We start from the raw sequence: 13,193 nt of genomic DNA, 5'->3' as shown, positions 1-13,193 counted from the left end.
TCTCCTACAAGAGCGTACATTTTGAACGCTGCTTATTATTTATGTTTCCTATTGTTTGTGAAATGTTAAATTGCTTCGGCTCCATAGTCGTTGAAATTTCATGAAGTGAATTTATATGCTTATTATTATTCATTAGTTGTTTTTGCCCTTCTCCACATCTTAACTTCAGATTTTAGAAGTTAAAAATGTTTCTTTGATAAACAAGGGGCATAGGTATGCTGAATTTAGCTGTTGACCGACCAAGCACGTCTGCTTGGAGTGTGGCGAGCCAGAAGAAGATTCAACGATGAAAGCGTCTTGATGCCAAAATCTACTACACAACACGAATTTCATATACAAATGAGCTTTTAAATTCAACCTATCTTGTTCTGGAGAAAACGTCTCAAAATCAAGGATGAAACCGTAACATTCTCTTATTGCATGATTTCAAGCGAAGCTGAATCAATGTACACGTAATGTGTTTGCAGCATCCTCGTCGTCGTCCAAAATTTTAAAGAATATGTATTTCAGGATTTGTTTGTGTGTACTGTGGTTCTGAGGGGCATAAGGCAAAGATAAGTTACGGATTAAAATGACAACGTAAGATACAAATTCACCTCACTGATTCTTGAATTCATCGATATTGGCCTCTTCTCCTGCGCTGCATTCTAGTGCAGTCGGATTAGGAGAATCTGAAGTCTGGTAAGAAGATTCTTCGTTCTTCCGACTTTGCAATCCCGAGAAGCGAGCGAGATCAACCCATTGCTGTTGCATTCAAGTCGGGCAACAAAAATATATTAATGTTCTAGACCTACACGACTTGCTAGAGGGCAAAGCTGCTATAATGAATGCTCTCTCAATGTAAGCCATGCAGTTCATGTTCAAATTATTAACATAACAGTGGACATTAAGATTAATAATACTAATGAAATGAAAATACCTAAATGAAGACGGTTCTAACCTGAGTTCCCCAGTAAGAATTGACGGTCCGAGCAACAAACGAAAGCATATTCACAAGAAAGGTTTGAGAAGAAAATTGTTCCGAAATCCGGTGCTCCACTATTCCGGCAATAATCTGCAATTTTTCACTTTCTTTTAATTTCATATCAAACAGATAGTAGGCAAAACTGTAAGTACAAATATGGATCACTAAAATTGAGAGAGGTCAGTGTGAGTCCAGGTCTAAACCAGAGGAGCCAGAATTATCACTAAATATTCTTTTGCAACCTATACAACAGATATCGATGTCTACTTTACATAATCATAGGGTGGATGACGGAATCACTAAATTATCACTAATAAATGCCATAATCTATGTTGATAGGTCCAAAATATGCCAAAATGTTTTTTTTCTTATGATAAAGCAAGTTATTGACACAGCTGAACCATTCTTACCTGATAACGAAGATTTGCAGATGTCCCTAGAAAGCCTCCATAGATAAGAGCTGTTTTGAGTATCGGTGATCTTTTAATTTGTTGGTTAGAAACCAACTTTGGATTAAGGACTTTGCGAGCTGAATACAAAATATTCGAGGAAGCCACAGCTCCTATACTGGAAATAAATCCAACACTAGCCAGTTTTAGACCACCAACAATCACAGATGCTAACCTGTGAATGAGATTCCAATCCTTTCCTGCAACATTCTTCTGAAATGCATTATCAGGTATTGAACCAAGGAGTCCTTTCAACGCATCCATGTTGTCAGCTCCATTAGAATATGAGAGGAATGAGATAGTTGGGGCAGGAAGCCATACGGTAAAGAAATCAACAACTATTCCTCGGAGAGTGTCTGTAATAACATAGTCAAGCTCTTCAAAGAAATTTTCTTTACGCCTCTCATACTGTGCCAGGAGAGTAGTTGTTATTGATATAGCTTCTTCTATAGCTAGTCTATGCAAGAACTTGGGATCTGCTAACAATCTTTCCCTGAATCCCTGTAACAAAATTTTCTGTGGTCAGCTTGATAACCTTTCAACAATGTTGTAAGTGATTATTGTACCCTTCACACTAAACAATCACATAAAAGTATCATCTTCAGAGAACGTGAATTTTGTATAATAAACCATGACAACACTAGTCTACAGAAACTATTACATAATTACAATAAATTCCATTTTGAGAAAGTGAATATACCTGGAAACGGTGTGTAAGCTCTGAAATAAGAGGATATTGCTCCAGATCAAAAAAGTTCTGCAGGACCTCTGGAGATACTAAACCAAGGTCAAGTCCTTTTTGAAGATCCTGTTACAATATTTTTTCACAATTAATCTTCACGAGCAGAGGAGAGTTTTTTCCTTAGTAATTAGTTACAAGATAATTTTATAATAAACAAACAATACAGTAGGAGAAGAGGAAATCGAAAGAGAAATCTGACAAAGATACCATGTCAAGGTACTAAACATACCATAAGCATACAATAATTGCATGGAAATATTCTAGGCAGCAACCAAGACAATAATAAAATTACTTGCAGAACTGTGGTTCTTAGATTGCAATCAACCATATCAAATGAGATGTAGTATCTGCATATCCAAGGAACTAATATTATAGGGAAACGACAATTTTTACTTGTTAGCTGAACCACAAGGCTTGTAAAATATCATTTCACTTTTAAAAGCATAATAAACTAAGCGAATGTTTCAGGGAACTCAATTTATTGTTGACTCATTCACATCCTTGCAGTAAAATATCATTTTACTTCTTAGATTGTTGACTCAATTTATCTAACAAGCCAAAACCTCAAACTCCAAAAACATTTCCGAGTACCTGGTAGAAATATATAGGAAAGTAGTCATTTCAAATACTATACTTCTGAAACATATGGATGCTCCAGAAGGAGTTGAACCATACTGATTTTGGACGCAAAACATAGTCACACTACTTTTCCTTAAAAATAATGGTAAGCTTTCTTTTCTTAAAAAATATACGCAAAATAGTATCATTCAAAATTTCATACTTGTTTAAACTGACAAATATTAAAATCTATGAAGTTAAAAGTGTGCATCTGCTCATGTGATTCTGTCTCTTCAGCATAAAAGTTTGCAAACATTGAGATTTGCTTTTGAACCACAACTTTAAAAAAAAGATACGAGTAAAAATTTGTTAAAAGAACAGAATTGAAGGAGGGATGAAGTTTAAGCACAAATCGCTTATTAAAATTCACAGGAAAAAAAAGATCCACCAATGCATCCAAAGAAAAACTAAATAAAAATCAAGGAGATAAAACACGCACTGATACCATAAAGATTTAAGCACAACTAACCTGGGGCAGGGCATTTCGCTGCCTGCCAGCTGCATTCATAACTCGAGCAATTTCAGCACGATCAAAACAGTTTCTACTGCATGGTCTGGCTGCAGAATACCACAAGAAATCAGCAACAGGGACATCTCCTTCTCTTCTTATGTACTGCCTTTCAGGATTAAGAAGTATAGCCACTTGGTTCTTTTTCTGAATCTTATTAGAAATTCTGGCAGGCACCCCTGTCCCTCTAGAACCAAATTGGACATGGTTTGCACCAGTCACGACTATAACAAACCTGTACCACCTCCATCTGAAACTTCTTTCAAAATAATTTGGGACATGTATATCCTCAACCACTCTTGCTTGTGCAGATAAATATGAACTTGGACCAAATGGAATCGACTGAGTTGGGAAATGATTATCCATTGATGATCTGCGTGAAATAGAACTAAACCCTGAGATGAAACCTGAACCAGCTGGAGGAGCATATGCCTTGCGCTCATCCTTAGAGAGGCCACGAATGCCTTCAGCTTGCACAGTCCTTACGATCTGCGTCAAAATAATTAGAATACTCTATTTGACTTTACTATTGGCCTTATGCACAAATGATAAAATAAAATTTATATGAAACTAAAACAGTTCTTTTTCTTTCTTTTTACATATGACACCACAAGTATCTTGGATTACATCCAAGAATATATCTTACCCTCTCCGTCCAAAGTAACCCAACCTAATTAAAAAATCAAGTCTTCTAAACATTATACAACTAATAAGATCTATTACAACAAGTTAACAATCCATTCTAGGCTTTTAGACACCCCAAAAGAAGTCAAATTATAGAAATCAGCTTTTTCAAAAAGCCCAGTAGAGTGATGAAGCAACAAGTTGACAAAGAAAGGATGATGGCGTACTCAATGCAAACAGAATGGGCAGTAAAAAATCCCCAATGACTAAGTGACGACTTAAAAGTACCTTTAAAGGAGTTCCACAAGAAACAAGGCGAACTTCATTATCCCGACAGTAATTTAAAATGGGCTCATACTCCTGCCACCTTTGAGTTGGCCAATGTGAAACATAAGATTTCAGTTCCTCTCCATCTATCCTGTCAACAACATAGCTCTCAAAATTAGAAGGAATTGAACACTTAAATAAAGTCATTCCAATTTCTTTGTTGTAATACATTTTTGTTTTCTATTTTTAACAATATATACACCAATGTCAAATAATGTGCATGTTTATACGCATTTTCTATTTTTAACAATATATACACACGCACATTTGTTTGATCCAACCATTAGAGTTAGCAATGTAAACTACTCATTGTGCTGCACATACTATTTTGATTCAATCCAATATGTCTATCATATGGATAGAGAATACAATTTTTCCAATTTATATTTGACAATTGAAATTTTACATTCAATGAATAATTGGAAAAATCAAATTTACTTGAAACTCTACATGTAAACATCTAGCAGAATAGAACATGAATATGATTGTTGGATTAAATAAATATAAATCGTATAAGAAGTTATGAAAATATGCAGAACTAATTTGATTTTACAATAGTATAAATATTAGATATTTTAGAAACATAATTTATTGCAATAGAAAGCAACCTTTTAGCCATAAACTGATTGAGTTGACTTTGTAAATCAGAAGGAAAAGCTTCGAGAGCCAGAGCCAACGGCCTCTCGCTCTCAACGCATCGTCTTTTCAAATTCTTAACAATCTCAAGCTCCAATTCTTTATCATCAGTAATCGGAACTTGCTCAGCTTCTCCTAATAAACATCCTGGCATTCATCAGCTTCTCCCATACTTCTTCTATCTTTCCCCAACGCCGACGGCTCCCCTATTGCCGTCGCGTCGTATATCCTCGCCAAAACAACCGCTTCCTCTTCCACCACCTTAGTAGGAGGAGGCGAAGTGACCGGCGGGGGAGATGAGGTTACCTCCGCGGCCAACGACTGCGATTGTTGTAGGAGCGAAGAGCCGACGGCGGCGAGGAGGGGAGTGAGTACGACGGAGCGTCGAGCGAGGGAATATTCGACGAAGGAGAGGCGGCGGCGAGCATTGTGATCGGAGAGAGATGCGGTGAGGAGGCGGGGAGAGGGAAGTGGACGGCGTCGTAGTAGGAGGTGAGGTGGAGGTGAGGGGTTAAAATTAGAGGTGAGGATGTGGAGGTGGGGCTTCATTGTGTTTTGGGGTTCAACGGGAGCTTCATTGGTGTGATCTGGAGAAGAAGGATTTGTTTGATTCCTACAACACCATATGTGGTTGTTGTAGAGAGCAAAGCAGCATTCACAAGTATTTTGTGTATGAGATGGACAAGTTTACAGGTCGCCAAATAAGATATGGCTACTCCAATGCCACGTATGCTTAAGCATGAGCTACAGTTTTTTCAGATTAAAAATTTATCAATTTTATATTATTCACCCTTATTTTTTTAAAAAATAATGACAATAATAATTTTAATCTTTAATATTTCTATATCAAATCAATTTGATTAGGTTGATGATTACAAGTTTATTTTGCCGGTCGATGATGGCTCACTTTTTAATTTGGATAGAACAATACGTCTAGTAATAAAACGATGAATGACTAGTGTTTGAATGAAGAAGATAATGAATCACCATGAAAATAAAAAAATTCAAGAATGGTCGATCGTGATTGTAAAAGATTCATCTTATTTATAGTAATATATTAGTCATAGAGTCATTATGACTATACAAACTAATGAGTTAGACATAATTAATTGACAGATCTCATATTAAGTTTTGATTATGTCACATAGGTTTGTTGAAGATTTTGTTCTATGTATCATAGTTGACTGATAATTGGAGAGATAAGTCCGAAGAACTTGGCTGATGGAGTGCTGGTAGCTTCAGCAAGTCTCACCTAATTAAAACTTAAATATTTCTAGAGGTCATCTCCATAAACATACAAATTATAATTTTAAAATATTTTACTCTTAAAATACATACATAGATCAAGAAGCATTAGACATGTCAAACAAATTCACTCTCAATCTAGAGGCACGACCAACATTAAATATATGCCGTGTATTTACCTAATGTCCCAAGGCATATAGGACATTATTGGGCATGGATTCGAGCCCCACCAACCAGATTTAATTTCCCTTGATGTGAACGTCATAGTTGTTCTCGTCGCAAGATTTTTTAAATTAAGTGAATCATCATAGATTTATTAATTGATCGAGTGATCAAGCATTTTCATATTGTCTTACCTTGTGTGAGTTCGAATCTCGACATTTGACTTAGGATGTAATATATATTTACTTAATAAAAAAATGGCTGATCCAAATATTGCAAAAAAGTTTCATCACAACTATGAACAAGTATCGGGAACATTGCAAAAATGATACCAGTTTGAAGAAAGAAAAAGCTGCTCCAACCAAAATATACTCGATCCAAAATATAAGGATTTGGCATTTGGAAAGCATTCTGCCACTGAGTCTTGAAAACCATAGCAATTAAAGAATGTCTTTGATATACCTCCGGTCTAGCAGGCCTTCATTTAATAATCTCCATGGAATCAGGCCTAGGGGTTTCAGGTTCCAAAGCCTAAGAGGAAGTCAGTGTAATATTTAGGAAGAGTACACGTAAATTCGGAGAACTCCGATTGTCGTGTTAGCTGAATTAAGCAATTGTATATCTGTTCCGATTCAGGGTGAGACTTATCTCTAACAATGAACTCATAAACAGTTCCTTTGACCTCGATTGAGCTACAACCAGGGGTCTTCTCTACTCCCCTTTCTTTCATCATCTTCCTAACTTTCCCTGCTTCCTCCCACATATTTGCATCCCCATACATATTGGCAAGCAGTACATAAATGCCACTATCATGAGGGTCCAGTTTGAGAAGTTTTAAAGCGGCTCTTTCTCCCATTAGAAAATTTCCATGCATTCAACATGCGAAGAACAATGATCCCCACACCACAGCATCAGGCTCAATTTTCATGCTCTTGAAGATCTTCGGCTTCATCCAAAAGCCCAGCCCTACCGAAAAGGTCCACCATACACGAATAGTGCTTAAGCTGAGGGGCCAGACTGAACTTAGATGTCATCTGGGAGAAGCATTTACGACCCTCTTCCACCAAACCACCGTGACAACAAGCTGACAAAACCCCGAGAAAGGTAACCTCATCTGGCCTCAAACCAACTTCAATCATCTCTGAGAAATAAGACAGGGCGTCATTTGCATTTCCGTGAAGAGCCAAACCTCCAATAATTGATGTCCAAGTCAAAGAATTCCTAGATGGCATTTCATGGAAAACCTGAAGAGCCTTTGTGATGTTCCCACACTTAGCATACATGTCAACTAAAGCAGTCCCCGACACGACATTTAAATGAAATCTGTTCTTTTCGATATAATGATGAATCCAAATTCCTATATCTAGGGCTCCAAGTTGTGAGCATGCAGATAAACAATGAACCATGGTAACCTCATCAGGATCTATTCCGCCACCACACTTAGCATACATGTCAACTAAAGCAGTCCCCGACACGACATTTAAATGAAATCTGTTCTTTTCGATATAATGATGAATCCAAATTCCTATATCTAGGGCTCCAAGTTGTGAGCATGCAGATAAACAATGAACCATGGTAACCTCATCAGGATCTATTCCGCCATCCTGCATTTCATGAAACAAAGACAAAGCCTCCTTACTACGTTTGGCTTGAACGCAACCCCCGATTATCGCATTCCATGGTACAACGTCCTTCTCATACATCTCGACTAAAAGCTTCCTAGCAGCATCCAAAAGCCCAAATCTAGTATATCCAACGATCATTGTAGTACAAGAAACAATCGTTTTCTTCTCCATGTTATCGAATATCCTTTGTGCTCTCTCAAGACTCCCACACTTAATATACATGTCCATGAGTGCGTTAGACAGTGGGACTGTCAAATTCAACCCATGATCTTCAGTATACTTATGAAAATCTCTCCCTAGTTTCAAATCTTCCAACTGTGCACATGAAGAAACTATCCCAATCATTGTCACCTGATCAGGCTCGACTCGCTCCTCTTGCATTTTCCTATAAAGTCCTATTGCCTCCTTCGCTCTCCCACTCCTAACATAGCCATTAATCAAAGAATTCCAAGAAACCAAATCTCTAACACACCTTTCATCAAACACCTTAGATGCAAACTCTAATTCTCCAGATGAAACCAAAAAGTGAATCACCCCATTGTGAACATACATATCTGCCTCAAAACCCAATTTCAGAACATGGCCAAGAATTTCAAACCCCAAAAATTTCAACATCAAAAAGGAGCAAACTTTAAGCAAAGAAGGGTAAGTATAATTATCCGGCCTAGTACACCCATTATTCCTAAGCATCCGCTTATAAACAAAAATAGCTTCGATGGGGTTTTCACTCTCTGTCCAGCCTCTAATAGTAACATTCCATGAAAAAACATTTGGGTTTTGCAGACTGTAGAGAATTTTGAAGCAATGGTCAAGATTTTTGTGTTCTGACAAGGCGCAGAAGGCGATAAGGCGGCTGGAAAAGAACCAATCAGGCATTAAGCCATTGATTGTCATTTGGGCTTGGATTTGTTTTAGTTGGGGCAAGCATTTGCATTTCTCTAGGATTGAGAGAAGTGGGTTATGGGGGAACGAAGCGGATGTTTTGTTACAGTTGGTGGAGGGCCTTTTTCCTTTGAAATGAGGAAGCTAACGAGTGTGAAGAGAGGAACAAGATGAAGAAAGGGGAGAAGGGTTTAAGAGTGGCTTAGAAATGGAATGCAGAGATCTGAAATTTGATGATAACATAGAGAAGGGTCATCTGTAGTAGCTCACTTCTTCGTCTGTTGTTTATGGTGAGTTGAATGAAGGCGGGAACCGATGGCTTCCAAAGATGATGACCAATCCAATGCTCCATGCCATGTAACGAGAATTGGTGGAACTACCAACCTACATCTCATTTGAACTATATTGACATAGACACATTTCACACATTCGAATTTTTCGAAATATCGATGGAGAAAGTGTCCTCGTTTCAGACATTTCAATGTCTACTGGTAGCCTTCTCCGAGTTTGGTCTTTGGTAGGTCTCTAAGGTTTCGTCCATGGTTTCTCATGGTCCCCCGGTTGTAGAGTTCCATTTTTGGAGCTCAAAACGGTTACGGTTTCTTAAAATCCGGTTGTTTAGTTGTCAAAATCTTAGGTCATTAGGCTTTGAATGCTATTCTGAATATTTGTGTCATTCTCGGTGTTCGTCTTCAGCAAGAGAAGTTGAAGGTAAAAGCTATTCTTTGTTTTCATTATAGGGTTTCTATCGTGTTTTATGTATTGCAGGATCTTCTTAAGGTAAGTAGCAGATGGATTGATAAAGAGAGAGGAATGGTTGATCTAGAGATGTTGCAAGATTGGAAAGTTTGGAAGGTGGTGCTCGAGGAAGTTGGGGAAAGAAGGTATAAGAAGTGGGTTTGGTCTGGAAGTATGAGTGCTATGGGAAAATTGGATATTGATAAAGGTCTAGGGAGGAGTTCGGTGCCGGAAATTTCAGTTAGCTCAGACATTGAGTTTGAAGAAGATTATCGAAGCTGGCCTTCCATAATCAGTTGGGGTGTTGCTGAAAAGTATAGAGGAAGTTTCTTGATTGCTACAGTTGCTGTTCGGAAGTATAACAAGGATTTGGGGTGGTTCGGTTATGCTAAACAAGAAGTTAAGGGAGAAAGTTTGGCTTGGTTTGTGTTTGAACTAAGTTACTTTAGAAGATATTTTCAATATAGTAAAATCTGGAAATGGGTGATCAAAGTGTCAAGTCATGGGTTCGGACAATCAATTTGCTGCTCGGTGCAGGCGGTTGATGGGATCGGCAGGGGAATGGGCTACTTCACTTGCTACTCGGTGCAGACAGTAGGAGAGAGTGGCAGGGTTCTAGCAGGGGATGGGAGCTCTCGTTCGAGCCTGGCAGACCAGCTGGCAGGCAACGGCTACAGTATTGTAGGCGCTGATCACTGTTCGATCAGATTAATTTGCTGGAATTATGGAGGGAAATTAGATGTTTTTGGGGAATTGTTTACCACTTATAGATTTTATATGAGTTTTATATTGGGAAGATATCTTAAAAGGCTATTTGAAATAGGAAAAATGTGGAAGATGAGAAAGTCACATCGGATGGAATTAAGTCAAGTGGAGAAGAGAAAGTCACGAATGAGGGATAAGTGTTGGAGGGGAGAGAGAGGTAGGTGTCTCTTTCATATTTTCAAGAGATGAAATACTCCATATTTCTCCTTTGTTCTTCAACTAAGTTCCAACAGATTAGTAGCTGAAATTAGAGGGTGTAGGGGTGAAAATTGTTTTTCTTTCACGATTGATGATACTACGTTGGAGATGTCTGAGGAGGTTGCATATTTAATGAAACACTTGACGTTCAGGGATGAGGAGTCTGAGGATATTTCTCCACTAAGGCTTACCACTGAAGATGATGCTTTGGAGATGGATAAATGGATTGTTGCGAGGATCATTGGTTTCAAAAAAGTTGAAAGCGAGGAGGTGTTGCGGGTTTTCCGATCCATTTGGGGCCATGCTATACTATCGGAATCTAGTATCTTGAAGGACAATATGTTCCTTTTCAAGTTCAAGACGCTCTCGGATAAGCTAGCTATTATGAAACGCACTCCATGGAGTTTTGAAGGTATGCTCTTGGCCATTGTTCATTTTGATCCTACTTTGAGTCTTGAAGAGTTTGATTTCCGGCCCCTTGCTGTGTGGGTGAGAATCTATGAACTCCCTCTGGAGTATATGAAAATCGAGACTGCTGAAAAGATTGGAAATAGAATTGGAAAGACTATTGCTACCGACACTAGACCTGGAGATGGCAGAATGGGGGATTTTCTACGGGTTAGAGTGGAGATTGATATTTCAAAACCGTTGAGAATATGTGTTAAAATGGGAATGTTTGCCAATGGAGATCCGAGGAAGTGTCTACTAAAGTATGAGAGGCTGCCATCCTTTTGTCATAAGTGCGGAATTATCGGTCATGTGCTCACGAAATGTCCGGGGTTTTCGGATCAACTGCAGCAGTAACTATAATTTGGGGAATGGCTTAGAGTGTCACCTATCAAGAGACCCGAAGAGAGTAGCTCTAGAAGGAAAAAGGGGATTATCTATGTTGAGGGGGAAAACAATGGAAGGTCTTTGACAAGTTCGACTAACAGTCCGATTTCGGACAGGGGAACTAGGACCCCCCGAGGAAGACCGTGGATGCCTAGACGTGATTTGTTACTTTCGACAAGTACTAATCAAGATGATTCAGACCCATCGGATCCGTCAGGGCCGGATAGCTCCCTCCCTCGGACGTTTCCGGAAGTCTTCGTTGGGTGTAACCGAGATTTGATTGAAGATCAACAGGCCAATCGGGAGTTGAGCGTAAGGGTTAAAGTCGGGTCTTCTAGCTCGGGAAAAAGGAAGATTGGGGAAACGAGTAAGGGAAAAAGGAAAGTGAAGAGAGTAAACCGAAAAGTGGTGCACATTTCTGATTCTACTTTGAACTCTAAGGTGGGTACGAGTGAGGAGGAAGACCCAAGTGAAATACCGGAGGAATGTGTTGGGGATGTTCATTATTGGCGGAGGCTGAGGTTCAGCCCCGCCAGGAGCCATGACGATATTTTATTGGAACTGCCGGGGGCTTGGGAACCCAACGACAATTCGAGAGCTTAGGAGGCTGATCTCCGAAAAGGACTCGATGTTGGTTTTTGTTTCAGAAACGAAATTACGAAAGAATAAAACGGAGGCTATTAGAGTGGCTACAAAGATGGGTGGGTGTTTTGAAGTTGAAAGATCGGACCGATGTGTGGGGTTGATGATGCTGTGGAGGGAGGAGTTTGATGTCACGCTCCAGAGCTTCTCCAATATTCATATTGATGTGGAGGTGGTTTGGAAGGAAAAGAAATTCCGATAAAACCGATCAGGAGTCAAATGGAGTTCAAACAGGTCTTCGTTATGCTGATGTGTGGGATATTCGCCCTAGACTGGTTGGTTTACTTGGGCCAGTGGAACCCGAGCCAGGACGTTCGTGTGCGATAGAATTGATAGATTTGTCGCGAAGAATGATTGGAGATTTCTTTTCCCGGAGGCCAGAGTTAACACGGTTCCGATGGCATCTTCTGACCATTCGGCGATCGTCATGAGTCTGGAGGGTGTTGCTGTGACGCGTTCGGCCAGGAGGGATTATTTCAAGTTTAATGTTTGTTGGGCGAATGAAGATAAATGCAGGGACATTGTGCATCGGGTTTGGGAGAACGTGGAAGACTCTTTTGAGGTCAAAGTGGGAAAGTTGGGGAATTCGTTGGGCGATTGACAAAGATTGAGAAGATCCAAAGCTAAGAGGGAGGAGAAGCGTTTAAGGGAGTTAGGAATTGATTCTGGACCGTTCACAGAAGAGTCGTGTGACCTTCGGAGGAAAGCAATGGCGGATCTGAAGGATGTTTTGGATAAAGATGAAATATTTTGGCTTTAAAGATCCCGAGTGGCATGGCTTAAGGATGGAGATCGCAATTCTTCATTTTTTCACGCAAGAGCTAACGGTCGTCGGAAAAAGAATTGGATCGAGGGGTTGGAAAATGAGGGAGGGGTTTGGTGTGATAGGTTGGAGGATATCTTCGGCATTGCTTCGAGCTACTTTTCGTCTCTCTTTCGGTATTCTGCTGCGAACCCCGATGAGGAGATCCTCCAAGCCATTGAACAATGTATTGAGCCATGTGATAACGATATGCTTTGCCGTGAATTCTCTACCGATGAGGTTACCACTGCTTTTTCCCAAGTTAATCCATCGAAAGCTCCTGGGTTTGATGGTCTTCCAGGTCAATTTTTTCGATCTTTCTGGAATATTGTTGGATGTGATTTTGTTAATCTTTGTTTAGCCTTTTGAATGGTACGATGGATTTCGATTATGTTATCGTACTATGTTGTTCTTATCCCTAAGGTTGATAGC

General features: G+C 39.4%; 1 protein-coding gene and 1 pseudogene across 1 annotated transcript; both read right to left on the bottom strand.

Moving 5' to 3' along the window:
• Positions 1-331: 331 nt before the first annotated feature.
• On the bottom strand, positions 332-5,457 carry LOC120150492 (protein RETICULATA-RELATED 6, chloroplastic-like). The gene is given in 11 exon segments (XM_039163182.1): positions 332-744; positions 941-1,054; positions 1,375-1,914; positions 2,114-2,221; positions 3,243-3,508; positions 3,511-3,566; positions 3,568-3,770; positions 4,194-4,323; positions 4,841-5,011; positions 5,013-5,042; positions 5,044-5,457. Coding segments are annotated over 11 exon segments (2,139 nt in total). The 5' UTR covers positions 5,418-5,457; the 3' UTR covers positions 332-597.
• A 1,107-nt stretch (positions 5,458-6,564) lies between these two features.
• Positions 6,565-9,134, bottom strand: LOC120150526 (annotated as a pseudogene).
• Positions 9,135-13,193: the final 4,059 nt, after the last annotated feature.

The sequence above is a fragment of the Hibiscus syriacus genome, unplaced genomic scaffold, assembly GCF_006381635.1.
Source record: "Hibiscus syriacus cultivar Baekdansim isolate YM2019G1 unplaced genomic scaffold, ASM638163v2 tig00111022_pilon, whole genome shotgun sequence".
NCBI classification, from domain to species: Eukaryota; Viridiplantae; Streptophyta; class Magnoliopsida; order Malvales; family Malvaceae; genus Hibiscus; species Hibiscus syriacus.
The sequence above is the reverse complement of the archived record's forward strand: the minus strand, read 5'-3'. Positions and strand labels throughout refer to the sequence as shown.